The 24,771-nt window shown below is 40.5% G+C and overlaps 2 protein-coding genes across 7 annotated transcripts in view; both read left to right on the forward strand.

Annotated features, from left to right (window-relative positions):
* Positions 1 to 10,764, forward strand: part of MECR (mitochondrial trans-2-enoyl-CoA reductase) — a 30,339-nt gene extending 19,575 nt beyond the window's left edge. For 2 of the 4 annotated variants that reach the window (XM_081334727.1, XM_081334728.1), the window contains exons 9-10: positions 835 to 907; positions 2,033 to 4,787. In XM_081334727.1, coding sequence (XP_081190853.1) covers positions 835 to 907; positions 2,033 to 2,196 — 237 coding nt within the window. In that variant the 3' untranslated portion in view covers positions 2,197 to 4,787. Of the gene's footprint in view, positions 1 to 834; positions 908 to 2,032; positions 4,789 to 4,967; positions 5,174 to 9,949 lie in introns of those variants that run through there. The other 2 variants (XR_014027348.1, XR_014027349.1) reach the window with 2 other exon arrangements.
* Positions 10,765 to 11,691: 927 nt separating this feature from the next.
* Positions 11,692 to 23,886, forward strand: SRSF4 (serine and arginine rich splicing factor 4). Of its 3 annotated transcripts, none has more exons than XM_081335478.1 (6): positions 11,692 to 11,974; positions 17,560 to 17,702; positions 18,576 to 18,688; positions 20,175 to 20,389; positions 22,076 to 22,165; positions 22,480 to 23,886. In XM_081335478.1, the coding sequence occupies exons 1-6, from the start codon at positions 11,868 to 11,870 to the stop codon at positions 23,276 to 23,278; spliced, it is 1,467 nt and encodes a 488-aa protein (XP_081191604.1). In that variant the 5' UTR covers positions 11,692 to 11,867; the 3' UTR covers positions 23,279 to 23,886. The 3 variants fall into 3 exon arrangements, with proteins under 3 accessions (XP_081191604.1, XP_081191603.1, XP_081191605.1); XM_081335477.1 differs by lacking the exon at positions 11,692 to 11,974 and adding an exon at positions 13,564 to 13,701; XM_081335479.1 differs by lacking the exon at positions 11,692 to 11,974 and adding an exon at positions 17,980 to 18,221 and having other exon boundaries at positions 17,563 to 17,702.
* The last annotated feature ends 885 nt before the right edge of the window (positions 23,887 to 24,771 follow it).

The raw sequence follows: 24,771 nt of genomic DNA on the forward strand, positions 1-24,771 counted from the left end.
TAAACATTAAGAAAACGAAGATCATGGCATCCGGCCCTCTCAATTCCTGGCAAATAGATGGGGAAGAAATGGAGGTAGTGACAGATTTTATTTTCCTGGGCTCCAAGATCACTGCAGATGGAGACTGTAGCCAAGAAATTAAAAGACGCTTGCTCCTCGGGAGGAAAGCCATGACAAATCTAGACAGCACACTAAAAAGCAGAGACATCACCCTGTCAACAAAAGTGCGTATAGTCAAGGCTATGGTCTTCCCAGTTGCAATGTATGGCAGTGAAAGTTGGACCATAAGAAAGGCCGAGCGCCAAAGAATTGAGGCCTTTGAGCTATGGTGCTGGAGAAGACTCCTGCGAGTCCCTTGGACTGCAAGGCGATCAAACCGGTCAGTCCTAGAGGAGATCAACCCTGACTGCTCTTTAGAAGGACAGATCCTGAAGCTAAAATTCAAATACTTTGGCCACCTAATGAGAAGGAAGGACTCACTGGAGAAGAGCCTAATGCTGGGAAAGATTGAGGGCAAGAGAAGAAGGGGACGACAGAGAATGAGGTGGCTGGATGGAGTCACTGAAGCAGTAGGCGTGAGCTTAAATGGACTCCAGAAGATGGTAGAAGACAGGAAGGCCTGGAGGAACATTGTCCATAGGGTCGCGATGGGTCGGACACGACTTCGCAGCTAACAACAACAACAAATGGCTGGCTGAGGAATTCTGTGAGTTGAAGTCCATGAGTCATAAAAGAGCCAAGGTTGCCTACCCCTGCCCTATTGTGATGCTAAATTTCCCCCCCCCCAATCCCAAAACTGTATTTCAGAACTTGTGAATTGTAATTCCTCTGCAGAGCGCCCTGATCTTTAAGGATGTCAAGATTTGTGGCTTTTGGATGACCCAGTGGAAGAGGGCCAATGCCCAGAGTAAGTGGCATGTGTGTGTTGTTTTTATATTAGGAACTGATGAAATCTGCCTTCAGCTCCAAATTTCTCATCTCTCTTATTCAGTGGATTAAAATGCATGCAAAATAATCTGCAGCCAATGAAAACAAAACTCCATACATGTCATTTGAAAGAGGGCTGAGTATACTAGAAAAATAAGGCTGTGGGGAAAGAGGACACTGTTTCCTTAGCTTAGTGAAAAGGGTTAGAGCAGAACATCTGTGATCTGACGCATCTCCGGCCAAAAGTGAAAAATATTATTGTCAGAGATATTGGTTGAGTTTAATCAATTGAGCTGGTCAGTTTTATGCACTGGATAAAATAAATATCCTTGACAACACTCTGCTGGCTAATTTATAACGTTGGGTTAGAATTGGTGGTGGTTGAGCCTTTGCAGTCTGTGGATTACAAAAACACATTACGCATTTCCCATAATCTTGAAGTCTCTTTATTCCTTCCCTAACTAAAAAAGATAATTCAAACTGTGTCATGTATTAAACTTTTTGATGTTGCTGATTTTTGCTTTCAGGTTGCCTGAGAGCAATTTATTTATTTTTATCTATTTATTTATTTTATCCACCGTGTAGACTTGCCTAATTCAATGGATTCTGGGCTTACAGTATCTTATATTAAAAACAACCAAGTAAAAATCTCCACTAAAATGACATGGCCCCATAAAAGTAGCAAAAAGAAAAAAGAAAAAAGAACAAGACTCAATAATACAAGAGAACTACTTTACAAGGGCCTGGAGGAAAAGCCAGGTCTTCAAGGCTGGATTAAAAAATGGCAGGGTTAGTTCAAGACAAAGCTCTGGTGAGAATTACCATTCCAGAGAGGCAGGCAGAGGAGATTCCAGCAGAATTTATTGTACCAATGATTATTATTGTCATGAATGTAAACCAGGGGTCTTCAGACTTGGCCCTTTGATGACTTGTGGACTTCAACTCCCAGAATTCCTCAGCCAGGCACGCTGGCTGAGGAATTCTGGGACTTGAAGTCCACAAGTCATCAAAGGGCCAAATTTGAAAACCCCTGACCTAAAAACTCAGTAGTTCAGAAAGAAAGAACAACTGATGATTACTTTCTGCCTTCCTTTTTTATACACAGGCAAAGACAAGCTGGAAACAATGATAGCAGATCTGTGCACTCTCATTCGAAAGGGCCAATTGGTTGCTCCTGCCTGCCGAGAAGTCCCTTTGGTAGATTACCAAGCAGCTTTGAAGATTTCCCAGGAACCATATGTATCAGTTAAGCAGATCCTCCGGATGTGAAGGTCCTCTAATGGGAAAATAAGAGACAAGCATGTTCAGTCCCAGGAGGCCAGAATGATCCAGCATTACAGAACCGAAGTGCTTTATATCCTCACGTCCATCTTCCGGCTCAACATGGACAGACAGAAGAGTGGGGAGCAAACAGTGCAGGCTTAACATAGAGGGGAAATCACTATCCAATATCAGTGATGGCATGGGAGCTAAAGCAATTTTGGTTTATACCCAACCAGGGAATCCTTGTAAACTTTTCTCTTTTTATTTGTTGGTTTGTTATTAAACGTATATATGGCATCCCTCAGGCCAGAGGCAACTTTAGGCAGCTTGATAGAAGTCTGGAGAAAGAAAGAGACATTTCAGCCCACGGAGGATCTGCTCTCAACCGTTCTTATCCTGGAAATTCTCCCATCTGTGCTGATGTATGTGTGCACACTCAGAATATTTACTAACATACAGCGTGATAAGACTTCCTCGAGAGTGGAATGAGATGGGACGGACACTGGTCCCACTGGGGTTAAAGACTTTGTATAAATCTCTCTCTGATTCTGCAGATGATAACGAATTAGGTAGGTTTTTAGTATTTTCCTCTTTTACAGACACGGGGTGCTGTCAACAGTCTTTGCAGCCAGATCCCTTTCTTTCGTGAGCGAAATGACGACAAGTTAGTCATTGAACAGGAAAATCATGGTGGATGCATTCAGCTTCAAAATTAGTACTGTGGCCTCTGAGGTAACTTTCCCCAACTTCATATTTGATTTTCATAACTCTCAGCCCACACAACTGGTCCTCATGCTGGCTGGCAAATATATGACCAAGTCCAAAATATTTGGGTTGGAGAAGAATTTTCTAAGCCAGTGTTTCTCAACCCTGACAACTTGAAGATGTATGGACTTCAACTCCCAGAGTTCCACATATTGAGGTTTCCATGTCCACTCATCTTCAAGTCGAAGCTCACACTTCTTCAGGTTGCCGAAGTTGAGAAACACTGTTCTAAGCCATTCTTACGCATTTTCAGAGATTTATTTTTATTTATTTTTATTTAATTGGATTTATATACCGCCCTTTCCTGCAGGACTCAGGGCGGTTTACAGGGTATTTAAAACAAGAAATACAAAAGTTAAAAACAATTAAAAATAATTACAACAGTCCCTGAAAAAGTAAAAAACCCCAATTAAAATTAAAATTTTCAGCCTGGGCCAGAGAGCTCGAAGAGCCAGGTCTTCAGGTCCCGGCGGAATGAACGGAGGTCGGGGGCAGTCCTGAGCTCCACGGGCAGCTGGTTCCAGAGGGCAGGCGCACCCACTGAGAAGGCCCTCCCCCTGGGTGTTACCTGCCGGCAATCTTTTACCGGCGGCACCCTGAGAAGTCCCTCCCTGTGGGAGCGCACTGGACGAAGGGAACTTGATGCCGGCAGCAGGTGTTCCCTCAGATATCCCGGACCCAAGCCATTTAGGGCTTTATAGGTCATCACCAGCACCTTGAATCTCACCCGGAGGGCAACCGGAAGCCAATGCAGCTCGCGGAGTAGAGGTGTTACATGGGAGTATCGGGAAACCCCCATCACAACTCGCGCGGCCGCATTCTGCACCAGCTGAAGCCTCCGAGTGGTCCTCAAGGGCAGCCCCATGTAGAGAGCATTGCAGTAGTCTAAACGGTGTATTTTAGAAGCAGCAGCAGCTGCTAAAAATAGAGTGATCTGTGCAGTAATATGCAACAAGGAAAGCTAGTTTACTTAGTAGATTTCTTAGCAGCTCCTTCTCATTCTAATCTTAGTTTATTAAAGGTGGATGAGTAATTAGCCCACCAAGGCATTTTCTTTGGAGCAACCAGCTTGCAAGGGAGTTTCTAAACAGCTGCGGTGTAATTTGAGAGCCAGGATGTGTATCAATTGTAGCCTGTAGCATCGAAAGTCCTCTTTGGGATATAATGTCGGGAAAAGAACAGTTTTGAATTGGTTATTTATATCATGATGGCTGTAACTGAGATGAAAGCAAATTGCATTTGATTACAAACCTGTTCTTGCAAAACCACACAATGGTCGCTGAAATGTCAGTGATTTTCATCTCCAATAAAGTGTTTTAGCTCTGACCACCGATGAGATTTTTCCTTGGCCTTAGTAATAGCAAATGACAGCCTTGAAGCCCTTCAATTGCACAGTGTTGCTACATCAGTTTCAAATCTCTTCCGCTGTACTGGTTTAATTGTTTGTGTCAGGTTTTCAGACATTAGATTTGATATGTAGGAGTCATGTGCTCTTATGCGCAAAATGCAGATGATGAAGGTGCTGGGCTTAAATGCCCGGCATGATTATAATGAAATGATAGGTTGGTCCTACAAAAGCGTGGCACAGCACAATAAAGCCATATGTGCATTTTAGTTTTGAGTGGCTTTGGTTTACTTTACTATGGTTTGCATTTATTGTTGCATAGCTTGCAGTGGGAACCAAATAATTAGACCTGTTCTGAAAATGATCTACGTTCTTGCTTCATTTCAAAGGACAGCAGACAAATGGAAGGGCTTTATATGCCTTGACTGTAGCCATATTACCCATATCTGGGATTCTTCCATTTGAGGGCTTGAAGGGAAAAAAGCAATGTTCTGATTCTTCCTTTAGATTTAAATGCTCCAGTCGTGGTCATGTTCCCTTTGAAGCTGGAGAGAGAACTCTTAAGAAAACTTGGGAAACACTGTTTTAGTGCTTCAAGATGCCAGAAATTGACACTTCGGCATTGAAACCCTATTCCTTTTTCATTTGGCTTATTGTGGGGTTGCAGCCAAGAAGATTGCAAAAAAAATCAACCTAAGATGGAGTCCTCCAAGAAAAGAGAAGACAGCAAGGAGGGTGGGGGGAAGAAGGAGGGGAGAAAAAGGCAGAGAAAGAAGAGAAGAAGCCGAGGCTCAAAGAGGAATTAGATGAGTATGAGCAGGCCTTGGCAGCCTAGTCCAAATCCAAAGATCCTTTTGCTCACCTCCCCAAAAGGTAAGGACTCCCAGTTGGTTGGAGAAAGGATGCTGCAGACTCAGAAATGAATGGGGTGACTTCCACGCCAGGGGTTTGAGGCAACCTGGAAAATGCCCCATGGTACTCTTTGACCAAATGCAGGGGCAACCTAGGAGGTCAGGCCTGAATTTGGCTTCATTAAAAAAAAGGTCCATCACAATAATTTTAAATACGTCTCAATGATATAGTTTAAAGATCACGTGAAGCGATAGTTTACACTTTATACTGCACCCAGATTGTTGGGGGCAATTAAGCTGACTTTGTAATAATGCCGCTTGGGGTGTGTGTGTGAAAGCCCTAATAAGCAGGCATATACATAGAATGAAGGCTACTGCTAAGCTTGTAAGCTGCCCTGAGTCTTCGGAGAAGGGCGGGATATAAATGGAATTAAAATAAAATAAAATAAAAATAAATATACTTCACTGGTGAGTCCACACTTGAAATGCTGCATCCAGTCCACTCCAGAAAGTGCAGAGAAGAGCAATAAAGATGATAAGGGGTCTGGAGGCCTGATCGTATGATGAACAGTTGAGGTAACTCGGTATGTCTAGTCTAGAGGTCTTCAAAAGCGCATATCATCGCTTACTTTTTCCCCCATTTGCAGTAAAAAGTCCATAAAAAGGTTTACAGTCTTAACAAGAAAATTTTGTTTTACCCTGACCAAACAAGTCAATTTTGCTATTTCTGACATCGTCATAATCCATTCCTCCACTGTAGGAATTTCCATGTTCTTCTGTCATTGTGTGAATAATCTTAATTTAACAGACGGTTTCAAAAAAGAAAAAAAAATACCTGCTAAAATTATTCGTATCAAAGCAAAGTAAATCAGAAGCTCTTTACTGCCACTGACGGCAAGAGTTTGCCATAAATTAGGGTACAAAGCCCTTTCTGACTTAATCACCAATGTGCTGCTTATTGTAATATGTTGCTCCTATTTTTCTAACAGGCCTCTAAAAGGGTAATTAATCTTCAATGGATAAATGGTTAAATTAGTAGCAAAAAAGTAAAGTAATTTTAAATGACAAGGACAGGGAAATCGTATGGATTGTCTTTGAAGTATTAGAATTTAACTCAAAGATTTTATTTTTCTTAGACCCAGTGAGTTTGCACCTTGCATTAAACCTTTTTTTTTTTTGGCTAAGCCAGCCTTGTTTGAATTTCCATGACAATTGCTAAAACCATACTCTCGCACAACACAAGCACACCAAAAGCACCGTTACTTAATTTACTGGGTCGTATCCTGTTGAGCTGTGGATTGCCTGCTTTATTGAATTAAGTCACAGTTAGTTTATTTATTTATTTATTTAGATTTATATACCGCCCTTTCCCGAAGGACTCAGGGCGGTTTACAGGGCATTTAAAAGACAGTCAATACAAACGTTAAAACAAATTAAAAGAGATTAAATAGAACCCTGAGAAAATTAAAACCCAGTTAAAATTAAAATTAAAAATATTCTCAGCCTGGGCCAGAGAGCTCGAAGAGCCAGGTCTTCAGGTCCCGGCGGAATGAACGGAGGTTGGGGGCAGTCCTAAGCTCCGCAGGCAGCTGGTTCCACAGGGCAGGCGCACCCACGGAGAAGGCCCTACCCCTGGGTGTTACCCGCCGGCAGTCTTTAACCGGCGGCACCCTGAGGAGACCCTCCCTGTGGGAGCGCACTGGACGAAGGGAGCTTGATGCTGGCAGCAGGTGTTCCCTCAAATATCCCGGACCCTCGCCATTTAGGGCTTTATAGGTCATCACCAGCACCTTGAATCTCACCCGAAGGGCAACTGGAAGCCAATGCTCACCCCACATGCTAAGCCATAAATTTTTGCCAGCCAAAACGCATCAAGTCAAAATTAAATCACCTAATGGCTGGTTGGACTATTTGAAGCCAACTGCTAGCTTCTGGTTTCTTTATTTTTGTTTTGTTTCTTTGCCTTCCATCTGAATATAGGCAAAGATTGAGCTGCTGTCCCTACGTTTGCTAGGAAAGTAGATGACTATTGTGCTGTTCTGGCATAGATGAACCAGGGTGACTGGATTTGTTATCTGTTTGTGAGTCCATCCATCTCTTTCTGCGGCTGCTCCACGTTCCTTGTTCTAACTCATCCATCATCTCTTAATTGGCCTCTTACTCCTTTGGCCCATTAATCTCAATCTTGGAGCACAGGAGTTTGTCTTCATTTAACCAGAGACTTGGGAGAGAGAAAGTAAGCACAGGCACTTTGCTTTTGCAACAGAAGCAGCTGCAGTTTATCACACATGAGCCAGTGAACACAAAACATGGCTGAGTTGGGAAACTGATTCGGTGTCCCTAATCGAGGTGGAGGGGGAGGTGCGAGCACTGACAACGAGGGCTAGAAAGCCAGTGTGTTCCCTCTTCACAGAATGGCACTGTTTATGGGCAAGCAATTAAGTTTTCTATAAACATTCTCCCCTCACAGCAGTCTGGCAGAAGCATATAGCCCTTGGGAGGACAACAACTATGGTGGGTCTCTTTCCAGACCATTAGCACCAGCAGGCTGCAGATGGTGATGGCTTGTCTTCATTGGTATTGCAAGAGAAATGAGTACCATTTTCCTGTTATCATTGCTGCCATGATGGGTAAGGAAGGAAGAATTGGTTCCACATGGCACAGGGATTAATGGGACAGAACAATGCTGTAGCTGAAGGAGGGGGGGAGGTGGCCCCCAAAGCCATTTTAAACCCATCTAAATAACTTTCTTAGCAGTGTTTACTCTTGCTTTAAAACAGTTTCCATTTTTGATACTCCTGAGACAAGAGAGAGAGAGAGATCTATGAAGAGTGAGGGAAAATTAAAACATAACAATAGGGTTGGAAGGGACCTTGGAGGTCTTCTAGTCTAACCTGCTCAAACAAGAGACCCTATGCTGGCTCAGGAATTCTGGGAGTTGAAGTCCACGAGTCATAAAAGAGCCAAGGTTGCCTACCCCTGCCCTATACCATTCCAAATGGCTGTCCGATCTCTTCTCAAAAACCTCCAGTGGTGGAGCACCCATGACTTCCTGAGGTAAGCCATCATCATCTGATAAAATGTACCAAGGTGCAGGAGCCGGGGACAAGGGGCCAGTTCTGTCATCCAAACAGCCACCGCAAAGCAGCATAGGGCACTCCCTATTAATAATAAAGTTGGAAGGGACCTCAGAGGTCATCTAGTCCAAACCCCTGCTCAGGCAGGAAAGCCTATACCATTTCAGACAAATGGCTGCCCAGTCTCTTCTTTAAAACTTCCAGTGTTGGATCATTCACAGCTTCTGGAGGCAGGTTGTTCACTGGTTAATTGTTCTAACAGTCAGGAAGTTTCTCCTTAGTTCTAGGTTGCTTCTCTCCTTGACTAGTTTCCATCCGTTGCTTCTTGTCCTGCCTTCAGGTGCTTTGGAGAATAGTTTGACTCCCTCTACTTTGTGGCAACCCCTGAGATATTGGAACACTATTATCATGTCTCCCCCCCTCCTTCTCTTCATTAAATTAGTCATACCCAATTCCAGCAAACGTTCCTTGTAAGTTTTAGCCTCCAGTCCCCTGATCATTTTTGTTGCTCTTCCCTGCACTCATTCTAGAGTCTCAACATCTTTCTTACATCGTGGTGACCAAAGCTGGATGCAGTATTCCAAGTGTGGCCTTCAAGGCGTTGTAAAGTGATATTAAAACTTCACGTGTTATCCAAGCATGTGCTTAATTACTTTATTCTTTCTAAATGTGTAGATATCAAGGATTGAAAAATTTACTGTTGCCAAATACAGGTAGTTCTCAACTTACGATCATTCATTTAGTGAATGTTCAAAGATACAGTGGCACCAAAAAGAGTGGCATTATGACCAGTACTTGCACTTTGGATCATTGCAGTATCCTCAAGGTCACATGAGCAAAATTTGGGCACTTGGCATGTATTTACAAAAATTGCAGCATCCCGGGGTCATGTGATTGCCATTTATGATTAATGGCCTATGATATAATTACCATTGTACCACAACTAAAGTGTACCCTAGAATGGGAAAAAGCATGCTCAACTGCCCTGGGCAATTGGAGGAAATCTACTTTGGGGAGGTGCAGGCAGAGGAGTCTGAATAACATGAATAACATCCATAAATCTTCTCAAATAAAAACCCCTCTCTTACCATTGCTCCCTACCATGTACCTCGTTATGCAGAACTGAGGAGACAGCAATACTTGACAAATGATCAGATGGAAATTAAAGCGGAAGCAAAACGTCCCAAAAGTTTTAATGCACATTTTTATTTATACACAGATGTATACTCAGCTCTGCATTGTTTGGTGCACCTTATTTCTGTTTTTCATTTTTGCCTAATGATAAAGTAAGGGAAGAATGTGCGTTCTGACTGCCACTGCTATGGCACAGAATTGAGCCACTTTGAAGAGTTTTTTTTTTTAGTTTTTTTTTTAGTTGCTCGAGCAGTTGAGCAGTCTTAACTGCCTGCTGGAATCAGCCCTGCTAATTTGTGATTACTCCTCTAAGACTGATATGACACTTCAAAAGTATATATGCAACCATCTCAGTTTCAATATCTGAAAGTGTGTGTATGCGCGTGCGCACGCGCACTAGTCAGTACCATGAGGCACAGCGCATAAAATGTGTTAAATGTCATCTTATGGGAAGGCACAAGTGTATAATAAAGTATTTGAGGATACTGAAAGGTGGATATATGACCCTACCATAGGAAAATGCTGAGGTGCTAAATCTATCACTTTGCACATCAGGGTTAAAATTTCTCTGTTTGACCTCATTCCAGGCTTTCCTTACACCCAGGATAGGTACATAGGTATTAAGGGGAAAGTTCACAATGATGTAATATTTGACTGCCATGGAACCTGCCAGTGAAGCAGCTATCATCCTGCCAGGGTAATCAGATGTCCAACTTTTTCCAGTTCTTTCTGTCTTTGAGGTTCTCTGTGTAGATATATCCCTTTATCAGAATTACATTCCATTTGTGTGGACTGTATACAATGAAGCACTCACTATGATTTGCCGCTGCATGTCTTTCCACAAATCACAAGTATTTCAATTTGTGGCTGTGAGGATGCAACGTATTATCATATATGGTGGACTTGGAAAAAAGTCAAAGCTTTTTGGATTAAAATTTGGTGGAACATGCAAAAGATATTTAAGAAAAAGATAAGGTTTTCTCCACAGTTGTTTTTGTTGGGTATTATTACAGATTACTGTTATAGATACTAAATTGATGTTGAATTTAATTACGGCAGCAAGACTTTTAGTAGTGCAATATTGGAAGGAGGAACTGCCTACTATAGAAGAGTGGACTTTGAAAGTTTCTAACTTGGCGGAAATGGCAAAGATTTCAGCATATTTGAAAGAACAATCGCAACAGAGATATATTGTGGAATGGAGAAGATGGATCGAATATATTCAGAATAAATATGGGACTAAAAAGTTTCATTTAGCATTTGAATAAGTATTTGTTATTTGTTAGTAATATAGTTATGTTTACAGAGAGTTAAAGTGCGATAGAATTTAATGTTTTATTTTTGTTGTTAGCATATTGTAGCTTAAGTTTGTAAGTTTACACCCTGTATTCAGCTCTGGGGAGGGGGGAGGGGAGGGGGAGGGAGGGAGTTTTTTCTATTTAAAAAATGTACTGTAAAACTTTTCAATAAAAAAACCCAAAAACAAGTATTTCAATTTGTGTGTAAATTCTTCACTATTGGGGAAAATACTTATAGAATCACACTATCAAAGGGCTTAAGTGACTTATCAGCTTTTTTCAGTTACCACTGATATAGGATCCCCATGGTCATGTGATCAAAATTCAGATGCTTGGAATCTGACTCATATTTATGATGGTCGCAGTCCTAAATCAGAGTCATGCGATTCCCTTTTGCGACCTTCTGGCAAGCCAAGTCAATGGGAAAGCCAGATTCACTTAATAACTGGTACTAACTTAACAATTGTAGTGACCCACTTAACAACTCTGGCACAAAAGATTATTCAAACTTGACCCTTTTATGACTTGTGGACTTCAACTCCCAGAATTCCTCAGCCAGCGTATCTGGCCAGGCACGCTGGCTAAGGAATTCTGGGAGTTGAAGTCCACAAGTCATTAAAAAGGGCCAAGTTTGAAGGCCCCTGGGTTATAAAATGGGGCAAAATTCACTTAACAAATATTTTACTTAACAACATAAATTTTGGGCTCAATTGTGGTTGTAAGTCCAGGATGGCCTGTATAATAATAACAATAATAAAGGACTCGTCGAGAAATTTTTGAATTCTTAAATTACAAGTTTAATAATTTATCATGCCCGTGGGTAACCCATCACACCTACAAGGTACCATAACCGGAGGAACGAAACAACCCCTCTCCTCGGCACGAGGGCTCTCCTGGTTAAAGGACCGCGTCTCCTTTAAGAGCCGCCGCCGCGTGCCGGAAGAAACAGGCGAACTTCGAAAGCGCCGCCGCAAAAGCTGCTTGGGAAGCTCCCCGACTCGCGGCGTCACGTGACGTGCCTACGTCAGCGCGCACGCCATTGCGTGCGTGTACTACGCCAGCGAGAGGCAGCGAGAGGGAGGGGGGCGAAAAAAAAATCGCCGCTGCCGCCACCCCCGCGTAGAGCTCAGCGCGCGCACCGCCGCCCCTCCGTGGTCGTCGTCCCCGGCGCGGGGTTCCCGTGCTGGTTCTTTTTTTGGAGGGGGAGATGCCTCGGGTCTATATCGGGCGCCTTAGCTACCAGGCCCGAGAGCGGGACGTGGAGCGCTTCTTCAAGGGCTACGGGAAAATCCTTGAAGTGGATCTTAAGAACGGGTGAGGCGTGCCGGCGGCTTTCATCTTTCCTCCGCCTGCCCGAGGCCGGAAGGTCCCTTCTGGGCCTAACCCGGCCCGGACTTTTCATGCCGCGTTTCCTCCTGTCAGCGCGGCCTGCCCTCCCCACCCCAAAGCGCATGCGCGCCCTTTCTCTGTCCTTTCCCGCGCGCGCCTCTCCGTCCTTCTTGCCTTCCTTACCCCCCCCCCCCAAAAGCGATACTCGTGCGTTTCGCCGAGATCCCGTCCGGGGAATCCTTGAAGTCGCTCCTGGGCCAAGTTCCGTGTCGACCCGACTTGTGGTCCGTGCGGTGCTGTTGGAGGGAGACCCGCGCGCTCCTCTCCGGGTCAAGGCAGGCGAGGAAGCCTCTTCAGAGTGGGGTGGCGCATGATCCAGCCGCGCTTCCCTGGATTTCTAGCCCGAAACTTTTATGCAAGAGCCAAAGCTTTCATTCGCCGAACTCTGGGTTGAAAGGATTGACTGGCCCAAAGTCAACCTATGAGTTTCAGGGCCTGAGGATGGACTTAAACCTGCATTCCTCCCCTCCAGCACCTTAACTATTTGGGATGTTGTGTTTTGGGGCAGGGGGCCCTTTGCGTCGGTTTTTGACTCCTGGAGGCTGTCTGGGCTTTCCTGGCAAAGTTTTTCAGAATTAAGTTTGCCATCTAGGGCTGAGAGAGAGCTACCGGCCTACAGCCATGCAGCTGGTTTCTTGCTAAAGGCTGGGCTTAAAACATATGATTTCCCAGTTTCTAGCCTGATGCCTTAACCCAGGGGTAGGCAACCTTGGCTCTTTTAGGACTCGTGGACTTCAACTCCCAGAATTCCTGAGCTAGCATAGCTCAGCTTGCAAACCTCTCCCTTTCCCCTCAGCACGGCTGGCTCAGGAATTCTGGGAGTTGAAGTCCAGGAGTCATAAAAGAGCCAAGGTTGCCTACCCCTGCCTTAACCACTGCATCAAACTGGCTCTGCTTTAACTGTTACATCTGCCCAAAGCTACATTTTTTTAAAGTATGTGTAACTGGCAGAGGCAAGCATACCTAATACCTCTGCCTTCTAGTTTCCCCACAACAGCCTTGTGATGTGGGTTAGGCTGTGAGAGTGACTGGCCCAAAGTCACTCAGCCAACATTTATGCCAAAGGGAGGCCTAGAACTCACAGGCTCAAGGTCAGCACCTTCACCACTACACCAAACTGGCTCTCTTGCTTTCATCGCGTGTTTAAAATCTATCATAGGACAAAATGAAATGTCTTCTTTCCTGAAGGAAGACCTGGAGCTGGAAGTGGGTCCTGGATGAAGGCCATTTCTTAGTGAACAAGCAGTACTGGAAGCTGCCGTGTACTGTCTGGGTTCATGCATTGTGCTGTGCTTTGATTGACCATGGCTTATTGAATAGCTAACAGCCAGATCCACAACAATATGGTAAGCCACAAACTATGGTTTACAAACCAAAGTGGTTCAATTCAGGCAACATGCCAAACCAGGAGTAGGCAAACCAATTTTGATGTGGCATTTTGTACTATGGGTAAACAGCATCTTGCATGGACCATTAGTCTAATTTCACTATTGTCTTTTTTGGTTTAACTGGAGATATTAGATGTTGCATCTGAGATTTTTTAATAACAGATCGGCCCGTGGGCCGGTTGCATCATGTGGAGGCTGCGCCCACCCCAGCTCCAGCAATGCAAAAAAAAAGTCGAGACACATCGCGACACATCATGTGACGTCGTGAGTTTGACACCCGTGCTCTATGTCTAATCGGTAGCCATTTTAATAAATAATTATGATATAGTGCTTGACATTTTGGACTTGGATCAGGAAAGTAATGGTTAGAAAATAAATGCTATGCTGTCTTAATTTATTGTAGAATTTAAATAAATCTGATGTAAAATGCATTTTAGCACTTGTAAAACAGCACGATCAAATGTGTACATGTTTAAAACCAATCCCATTGCATTTTTACAGAACATATTGCCTCATGAGAGGGCTTAAGCCTGGGTTTAAAGAGAGTAGGCTTCATTCCTTTCATCAAGAATTATTTCATGATAGAATTGCAACATGATTTATAGAGCAGCACTAGGTGTATTTATTTGAAATAGTATTTAATTTACTCTGGTGTATTCTCATGTAAATATGCATACATATGCATAAAATAAAATAAATAAAATAAATAAATAAATACCCATTTTAAACTATTTCTGAAAAAATGGCAACTTTACAAAAATAATTATATAGTTGAACTATTTCTTCTGTAAAGGAGCACTGTGAAATTGATAACAGTACTAGTGGTACAACAGGAGACAGGTGTCTATAATCCCTGCTAGTAGCTGGTTGACCAGGAAATCGTTGCCACATTGGGATAAATGTTCTAGAATGTATGAATTATACATGACTAAATCTTGCAGGGGTTTCGTTAGATTGAGCAGGTTCTTTTTAGCACAAACACTTCTAACAGCTATCAGAAGATGAAAAGTTGTTAGTTTACTCCTTATAGGGTATAAGATAAAACTTTAATTGTATAGCCCCCTATTTAATAGTCTTTAATTGCAAGTATTAATATTTATCTCTGTCATTACATTTGTGATATGCAAATGATAAAAATTATGTATTTTTCTAACGTATAATGTCATTGTAGAAATGATGCAGGCTGATGCAGATGTTTGGTAATAGCATGCTAAACTGAGGTTTTACTATATGAACAATTAGCAAACAAGCCAAAATTCTTGCACTTAATAGTAAACTAATGGTGATGCCATCTAGATTTATCAATGTCATCAATTAATAAAAGGATCCAGATAGGATCAGTTCTTGGTATTCAAGCAACATTCAAGTTGATCTCAGTGTGAACATAGATTTCTGAAGGTGGCTTCTATTCTTTGCCTATCTTCAGATATCACCCGATGCTTCGGAAAATAATGCTTTGGAAGCATCCCCTTTTACTTTATAATAATAATAATAATAATAATAATAATAATAATAATAATAATAATAATAATAATAATAATAATAATAATAAAGTTGGAGGTAACCTCGGAGGTCATCTAGTCCAACCCCCTGCTCAGGCAGGAAACCCTATACCATTTTGATTAACTGAGGTCTGTGCTGTCTAATGGAACAAACTGAGTAAAGGTAACTGGCTAACTTTCAGAAAGCCAACTTCAAAATTAATAGGAAATAGAGTTTATTGAACTCTAGAGAGCACAGTAAACTAAACCATTGCTTAAAAATAGTATCTTTTTTTTCAAATTACAGTAAAATGTCATGGGCTATTTAAGAGGTCTTGCATATTACACTAAATTTGAGACAGTCTTCTACTTTCGGTAATTAGCCAAATTTAATTTTTCAGCTAATAGTTGTTAGTAAAGGGCCTGGAGTTTTAGTAGCTAAAATAGTATGAAGTTTAGGCTATAACGCTTTTATACCTTTTTGAAAAGTAATTTGTTGGCTTTGTTCTAATGTTTGTGAATTTTAATACAGTAGTAGCTAGCAAACAGGATGGTATACTGCAATAGATTAACTGCTTATTCTGTGAGAAATTGGCAATATGGGTAAAACAATTTGGGATATATAGGAGAAAAACAAAATTGGGGCTGCAGCATTAAAAAGTTCATACTTTTTGACTTGCCTTAATGTCCAGGATAATATTTTTGTTTGCCGGGGTCTAATCCCTTACCTTATTCTGAAGCTTTGAAATGCCAGCATAGTGTTAGATACAACTGTTTTACTCTGGTTGGCAGTAATATTAAGGCAGTAGAAGCTTGTTTTCCTGCTGCACTAGTTTACCATTCAAAATACCAACAGTTATACAACTAAAGCATCTCCTAGACTTCTGTCAGATATTGATGGTTCAGACCACTAGCGCCTTTTAACAACTCAGATTTCAGGAGATGAATGTCATCAGAATCTATCTCGGGCAGAAGAAGGATTGTAACTAGAGACATATAATTCTGGTAATTCGAGAGTTTGAAAAAGCATTTTTCTCCATTTGGTAGACAAGTAAAATGTTTTTTTTATTTTTTGCTATCAACCCAAATATTTACTTTAACTACATTAATTATTTCAGGTAGCATGTACATTTGTACTATCTGGCTTATTTGTAATGTGTTCACAATAAAAACCTTTTTAGAAGCCTTTGTGGATGCACCATCTCAAGATAATTTATAGAAAAGAATCCTGCCTATATCTTTACTTAGATGATATATTTATCTGTTTGTCTGTTAGTGAAGCTAACTCCCAGTTAAACAAGCATAGGATTACAGACTTAAAAGAATAGATGCTTTAACGGTTAACCTTTTGCAACCAAAATTACAGATTTTGGTAATATGTATCATCATCTGAGCTTTCCGGCCCAGGCTGAGAATTTTAATTGGGGTTTTTATTTTTTTTCAGGGATTTAATCTTTTTAAATTGTTTTTAACTTTTGTATCGATTTTTGTTTTAAATACCCTGTAAACTGCCCTGAGTCCTTTGGGAAAGGGCGGTATATAAATTCAATAAAATAAATAAATAAATAAATAAATAAATAAATAAATAAATAATTCTAGAGAATATTACATTCTGTTTCACCATATGCTACCCAAGCATATGTCTCTAGTAAACAAAAACATGGTATTAAAAACAAAGAGTATATTTGGATATTATGAAATGTTCTAGAATTTTAAAAAAAAATTGTAATGAAATATTAATGTAAAAGGTTTCCTTCCATTAAAACATTCTAATATTTTTAATGGCTGATTTATACATTTGGAAAATATTTATTCATTTAAAAAGTTATGTTTCATCATAAGGCATTTTTTTAAGAATTCCACTAATTTTTTGCTTCTGCTTTGGGGAAATAGAAGAAAGCAATTAGGGAAATGTGGAAGGCATAATGTTTTTTTTCCCTGAAATTGCCTGAGTTTGCTTCTTTCGTTCTTTCCTTCCTTTCCTCGTTTGCAAACAGCAGCTCACTCTAGTCAGCCCTGTAAGAATTTCTTACTTATCAGATACTCAAGTAAGAATTTCTATCCAGAAGCTGTTCCCAACAGCCCAAAGGCCCTCCTTTATTTCTTTGGTGACTACTAGCCTTTCAGCAATGCCAATTGCCCAGAGTCTTCTAACTGAGGGGAAACACAAGAAGATCCTGCACAGATTTTCCATATGCTCCATCTGTAGTCTAAAATCTCCAAAGAGCCAGACTGGCTTCTTTAAAGTTACCAGCCTCCTAACTGTGTTGTTATGTTGTGTGGTCTACTTCCTGTCTATAATGTGCTTTAAATAAGGGAATTTTTTTTCTTTTTGAAAGTAAAAGTTATAAAAGCTTTAATTCCAGAGAGCGATTTGTCTCTTTGTCATTTCTTAAGCTATTAATACCTGCTGTCATAACCCACTTTATGCTTTGTACACTTTTTAAATAGTTACATCATGCTTTTCCTGATAGGAAAAGCCTTTGGGGCCACCAACAGGCTTAGTTTTTGTTTGGAGGAAGATGCTTTCTGAAATAAGTATCCCACATTCCCTAAGCTTCAAAATTATTTCCTACTGTCAGCGGACTTGCCGAGATAATTGGTGACATATTTGATTCTGAATAGTCTCTTCTCTTCTCAGGTATGGCTTTGTTGAGTTTGATGATGTGCGTGATGCAGACGATGCTGTTTATGAACTAAACGGCAAAGATCTTTGTGGGGAGCGTGTAATTGTTGAGCATGCTCGAGGCCCTCGTCGTGACAGCAGTTATGGTTCTGGACGCAGTAAGCACTACATATCATTCATTGTACCAGTGATTCTTCTTTCTATTTAAAATAGAATATTTTTAAAACTGTATAATTTTTTTTTAAATGTAAAGTTTGACTACTTTGGTTTCTATTAAAGTAATATCTGGATGTTAATTGATATTAAACTTTTTTAATGTAATTAAATAAATGAGATTTAATTTTTGTTATCTTTTGTAAATATTTAAATGGCTTATTTGTAATGTTAATATTTGTTTAACATAGACTTAACTAAGACCTCAATGTTTCAATTAAGAGTCCTTTGAGGCTAAGATGACTGCCTGTTCCATTTGCTGACCCTGGGTTGCCTTTCCATGAGTGGCTCTTTGACCTTTGTGGCCCTTGGCTGACCAAAAGGAAGCCATGTGACGACCGCAACTTTTTCCCATTAGACCTGGGTGGTGAGGACCCCAAGGGTTAGAGACAGATGTGATTAATCTGAAATAGGTGCCTGAAAACCATTATTCATGTCAGATATTCAGAAAACTTTAAATCAATGTAAGTAACATTAGTAACTGACTATAGTGATTTGGTTATTTTGTTTTCAAAAAATGTTATTAAAAAAAAGTAATTGTAGATGCATGTTCAATATTAGTAGTTAATGTAAAATATACATTATTATGTGATAATATTCTAGAAATGTGTACATAGATTTCTGGCTGGCTCTATTAGTATAATATTTAAAGCAAGGAGAATGTAGTTTAGCCTAGGGGTGGGGGTGGGAAATTGTTAACATAACTTTTGGATAGACTAGTTCTTACATTGTTTGGGGGGGAGGCGGGGGGAATGTAGATTTAATTCCTAACTCCACTTTATTAGCTAAAGTACTGCATCTGCTTATCACCTCTCAAGGTGGATATGGTTATAGAAGAAGTGGAAGAGATAAGTATGGGCCTCCGACCCGTACTGAATACAGATTGATCGTTGAAAATCTGTCAAGCCGTTGTAGTTGGCAGGATTTAAAGGTAAATGGTGTCTGGGCTTCTGCCAGTTCTGATTTAGTGATAGATGCAAACATAAATTGTGCAAACATAAATTGAAGCCTTAATTCTTGCTGTATAATCCATACCAAAGTAAACAGATACTTGTTTCCCAAAGAAATTCTTTATAGTTTTTATTTGAAATCTTAGTGCAATATACTAAGTGCAGTTGCGAGCTTCTTGAGCATGAAGTGTTCACTGTCTATGCTCTTTTTATTACCTATATTACATTACCTATTAAGTACAGAGAAATGTTTCCAACAGAATAAAGGTCTCTATATCAAATCTCACCCATGACCTTGATGTTTTAGAAGCTATTCAGAAAAGCTAACCGCCAGTGCTTCTTCGAGGCACTTGTTGCAGTGGCTTGCCCTTCTGTTTAAGATTGGTTCACGGTTTGGCATTTGAATTGGCTAACCTACTTGCCACAGTTACTTACAGGCCACTGTAATAGTTCTTTATCTCTAAGGATTCAAACTGTTCTCAAGTACAAGTAGACCTCAATTTACGACCACGATGGAGCTCAAAGTTTCTGTTGCTAAGCGAGACAGATATTAAGTGAATGTGGCCTCATTTTACGACCTTTCTTGCCACAGTTGTTAAATAATCACTCCAGTTAAGCTAGTGGCATGGTTGTTAAGTGGATCTGGCTTCCCTGAGTTCACTTGTCAGAAAGTCAAAAAAGGGTGATCACATGAACCCAGAACACTGCAACCATTATAAATATGAAGAATCAGTTGCCCAACATCTGAATTTTAATCATATAACCATTCAGATGCTGCAACAGACACGAATATGAAAAATAGTCATAAGTCACTTTTTTCAGTGCCATTGTAACTTTGAACGTAGCTAAACAAACTTTTGTAAGTTGAGGACAATCTGTACTTTCCTGGAGTAGATAGATATCTTTATTACAGGTACAGATAGCCCTCAGAAAAACTAGCTATGTATGTACGTGTGTATTTTTCTGCCTCTTCGTGTTACAAATCATGAGCTGTTTTTTGGATTGCTTACAATGCATTTCTCTTGCAGGACTATTGATTATATCTTTTTTGTAATGGTGTACCCAGTGGTACTATCTAATCCTTGGGGTCTTGTTTCCTCCTTGCAAACTCCAGCCTTTATAACTACCTCCATTTTTGCTCTCCCCCCAATTGATTTCTTGTGTTCCCTCTCCTTTTAAAATTCTAAAAAAATGATGCCCTGAAAAGCAAGCGTGTTGATATTTTTAGGTAAAATTAGCATTTTATCTATGATGCCTAGAAATTGAGAGGTGGATAGAGATATAGAAATGAGATCAATAAATCAGCAATTTGTTTTAGACATACAGATGCCGCATGTGTGCATATCAGTACGTGCCCAGGTGTGTGTGTATATATGTGTGTCATTTTTTCATTTGTAGCCTTTAACAAAACATAATCTGATACTATCAGAGTTAGACAATACACTGAAACCCTGTATCTGTTCTTAGGATTATATGCGTCAGGCAGGTGAAGTGACATATGCTGACGCACACAAGGGGAGAAAAAATGAAGGTGTGATTGAATTCAAATCTTATTCAGACATGAAAAGAGCCCTTGAAAAACTGGATGGGACCGAAGTAAATGGTAGAAAGATAAGACTAGTGGAAGACAGGCCTGGGTCCAGGCGCCGCCGTTCTTATTCCAGAAGTCGCACTCATTCAAGGTAAGTTTGTTCGTAATATTATGCTTACTAGGGCAATAGTTCAGTGTAGTTAATGAAAAATAACAGGATATTCCCTTGCAGGAAAAGCAGTAAAGTGTTAAAAGAACTGAAATTATCATAATGACTTGTGCTGGTGATAAAGAAATAAGAGTATGGTTCAGGAATAATGTCAATGACTTGGCAAGTTATGACTTGGCATTATACTGTTGAGTAACCAGAACAGTCATGTTTACATATATGGAATCTATATCTCCAGCCTCCATTTGCCATTGAGGCAAACTAGCCTTTTCATTTGAGGGAGCAGATAAATCATCTGTCTGAGGAAAGGGATGTATGATCCTTTCCCGGAGGCATTGCTGTCAAGCTATTCTACAGAGAAGCAGATAATGGAGTTTATATGGGAAAATTATATTAATTGAGGATCTCTGTATAAAAGCTGTAACCTGGTGAAACTGAACAACTGTGTTTTATTTTTATTTTTTTTAATTTTAATTCCATTTATATCCCGCCCTTCTCCGAAGACTCAGGGCGGCTTACAAGCTTAGCAGTAGCCTTCATTCTATGTATATGCCTGCTTATTAGGGCTTTCACACACACCCCCAAGCGGCATTATTACAAAGTCAGCTTAATTGCCCCCAACAATCTGGGTCCTCATTTTACCTACCTCGGAAGGATGGAAGGCTGAGTCAACCTTGAGCCTGGTGGGATGCGAACCTGCACTAATTGCAGGCAGCTGGTGTTACTTAAGGAGGCATTAGCCCACTGCTCCACCAAGGCTCTGAAGCCACCTTTTAATGTATTCAAAATGCTGATACATTTTACTTTTTATTTCGAAACGTATAAATAGAGTATAATCTTGCAAACTAGAATCAGAAGCCAGGTCCAACATAAGAATAGCAGTATCTCATTGGCGGAACATATATTTAGGTTGTAAAATGTCACAAAATCATTGCCTGGCATGTTTAGATAGAATTTTGAAAAATAGCCTGGAAAGGTATTACCAATTACTGCAGAGAATAATAGCTAAGCTGATCAATGACTTGAGTTTTGTTCAAGGGTTTCCTTCACATGTTCAGGTCAACACTTAAGTAATACTGAGCAGCTTTTTAACTCCAGGGTATATCAGTTGGAAACTTTATAGTGAAAGGGGTTCCAGGTCATGCAGAAATATTTGACTGTACAAAAAATGGTTTTCACTACAAGCATGGAAACTCTCCATTAAATAATACACAGCTTTTCTTGAAGATAAAAAAACAAATAAAATAATAGATTGGATCTTTCTCTGCAATGTAAAACTATTGGAAAAGCCTTGTGTCTTGTAGTTTGAGTTGTCATAACAAAATTATTATCTAAACAACTTCCTTTCTCCTGCTTGCTTTTCTTATTCCAGTGATCCTTTGCATTCTCTTTATTTCATCTATTTACATCTTTGTCAAAACTGGCTTTTGTTTTTTCAGACACTTAATGAAACTAATCTTATCGCTGACATTAGAAGGCTTTATGGGGCCCATTTGCAAAAACTTAGATCTCTTAGTAATATATAGTCAGAACTATGCTGCCTCAGAAGTGCTCTAGGGAGATAGCGCCTTCTGTTATATTGTTTTATGCATTTTGAAAGGGAATTTCTATGCCATGCTCAGCTGACTCTCTTGAATGCCCACTGTGACACGATTGTATTGCCTCCAGGTCTCGCTCTCGAAGCAGACATTCCCGTAAAAGCAGGAGTCGTAGTGGAAGTAGTAAAAGCAGCCATTCTAAGAGCAGATCACGATCCAGGTACAGTAAAGTCTAATTAATAGTGGTCATAATTTAAGCTTATCCTCTGGTAACATGCATTCTAACAAAGTTGGCAGTATTGTAGTGATGGCTCTTCAGGATATGGTGTTATAATTAACAGTTATATGCCTGGTACAGGGGACTGTTAAGCATTTAGAATATCATTAAAATCATAGCTGTGAAAATTTAAAACAGTGTTACTTATGGCATATTTATAATCTGGAATTTGAACTGTCTTGAGACATCTGATGAATTATATCACTGAATATCTGAAAAGTTTCTGTGTTTTTTTTCTTCCTGATTACCGGATCTAGATCTCATTCCAGAAGCAAGAGCCGCAGTCGAAGCAAAAGTCACAGCCGAGGCCAAAAGGAAAAGAGCAGGAGTCCGAGCAAAGATGACAAAAGCAGGAGCCGCAGTAGAAGTGCTGAGAAATCTCGAAGTAAAAGTAAAGACAAACCACAGGAGATAGTTCAAAATGATGGTGACCATCAATCGAAAAGCAGAAGTCCCAGCAAGGAAAAGAGTAAGAGTAAAAGCCGGAGTAGGAGTGGCAGTAAAGAGAGGGCAGAAAGGGAGGAAAGGGGAAGCGTGAGGGGCAGTCAGAGTAAAGAGAGAGAGAAGAGTGTCAGCAAGGGAAGGAGCAGGAGTAAAGAAAGGAGCAGGAGTAGAAGCCGTAGCAAGAGCAAGGACACAAGGAAAGGTAGGAAGAGGAGCAGGGAGGCCAGCAGGAGCAGGAGCCGCAGCAGAAATGAGAGAAACAAGAGGAGGAATAAACGTGACAGCAAGTCTAGTTGCAAGAAGAAAAAGAGAGAAGATCAAGAGCTGTCCAGGTCTAGGTCCAGGTCTCGGTCTCGGTCTCAATCCAAGGAGAAAGAGCGCATAAAAACAGAACCTCTTGACACAAAAGATGCCAAAGGCGAGGGTGAGGAAATGGACACCAGATGTAAATCTCGATCAAGATCAAATTCCAAGTCTAAGCAAAATGTCAAATCAGAGTCTCGCTCCAGATCCAAGTCAGTTTCAAAAACAAGATCCCAGTCGAAGTCTAGATCGAGATCTGCTTCTAGGTCACATTCTCGATCTAGGTCGCGATCTCGTTCCAGATCCTAAACTTGCTGCAACCCACATTTAGAGCTCTATGAGAAGTCTTTTGTACATGTTTGGTAGTTGTAGCACAAGTGATTGGAGTAGAACACATGTCACTGCTGTACATTTTTAATACCCCCCCCCCAGTGGTGTGTTTGTAAGTGTTTGGGTCCAGTGCTGCCTCTCTGTTGCACGTTTTGGTACTAGAGACGAGGGCTTTACTTCAGGTACCCTGCATCATCCTAGATTTCCAGAACAGCCATAGAGAAGGAGCACTGCATTGATGGGCTTCTAAGATTGGAATGATGACTCCTAGGTAGGTATGGTAATTTCAACAATTTGCCCTTAAATTGATGCCCTTTGATGTAAGCCATTTAGTGAAAAGTGAAAAAGTCTTAAATTTCATAATACTTTTTTTTTGTTTCATATTTTGGACTTGCAGAGTATGTGAATAGCACAGTCAGGAAAATAGATACCTACAGTAAACTATAGGAAGGGAAGAAACAAAAGTAGAGCTCCACATTCTGGTATTGTGACAATATCCTTGTTTTATATTTTTTATTTTTCCCCATCTTGCAAAGTACAGTGACTCCTGTTTCCATTAAATTTGAATAAAGACTATTTTTGCTTGACCAGTGGTTTGTAATGCTTTTAAATTGTGCTGCTTTGTTCCCTAAAAAAAATGTACACGTTTCCAAGTCAGTCATGTAGCCCATTATAGGCAGAATTTGCAACAAAGACTTCAGACATTTAATTATTTAACAAAAAATAGCAACTGTCTTTCCTTCCCAAATTTCTCCGCCACTTGGGGGAAGGGAAAAATAAGAAAAAGATACAATTTGTGCAATAGTTGTAGTTCTGATAAAGTCTCCCTGATATCATCATCTTCAACTTACGGGTCCATTGTATGGAAGTGACTTTTACACATTTTTTCCCCTAATTGCAGCCCTGACACTCCCAAGTAGGTTTGTTTCTGTGCAGTTTTTCCAACTAGTTGTGATATTGAAAACAAAAGTCCTGGTCTGAAGGTGTTTTCAGAGGCATCCCATTTTTTTTAATTCAGTACAGGTAGGCCTCATTTAGCTATCACAACTCTGTTAAGCAAAGTGATTTTAAGTGAAACCACAACTGTGCTTACGGTCTTACTGCACTTTTCCTTTGCTTTGCAAGTTTACGAAGGTTGTAAATGTGGGCAATGGCTGCAAAGTTGCTTTTTCATCATTGTCATACTGAACAGTCCTTGTACAAAGCAGTTGCTAAACAAAGACTGTGTTCACTTTCCTGGATCATTTGCACATGGTTCAAAAAGGAAAGAGAGCTCCAATTAAGCCCGAAATCTGCCTCCTACTGTGATAATCAAATGATGAACTTCAAGGATAATTAGATTTCTCCATAAGTGGGATGCGCTATTTGGACAAATGGTTATTGACTTATACATCTGGGAAGGAACTGCTGCTACATATAGACTTTTGTAGATGTTCAAAGCTTTTGTTGTAGTAGCAGCAAACAATATGCAG

The sequence above is a fragment of the Vipera berus genome, assembly GCF_964194415.1.
Source record: "Vipera berus genome assembly, chromosome: 9".
Lineage (NCBI taxonomy): Eukaryota > Metazoa > Chordata > Lepidosauria > Squamata > Viperidae > Vipera > Vipera berus.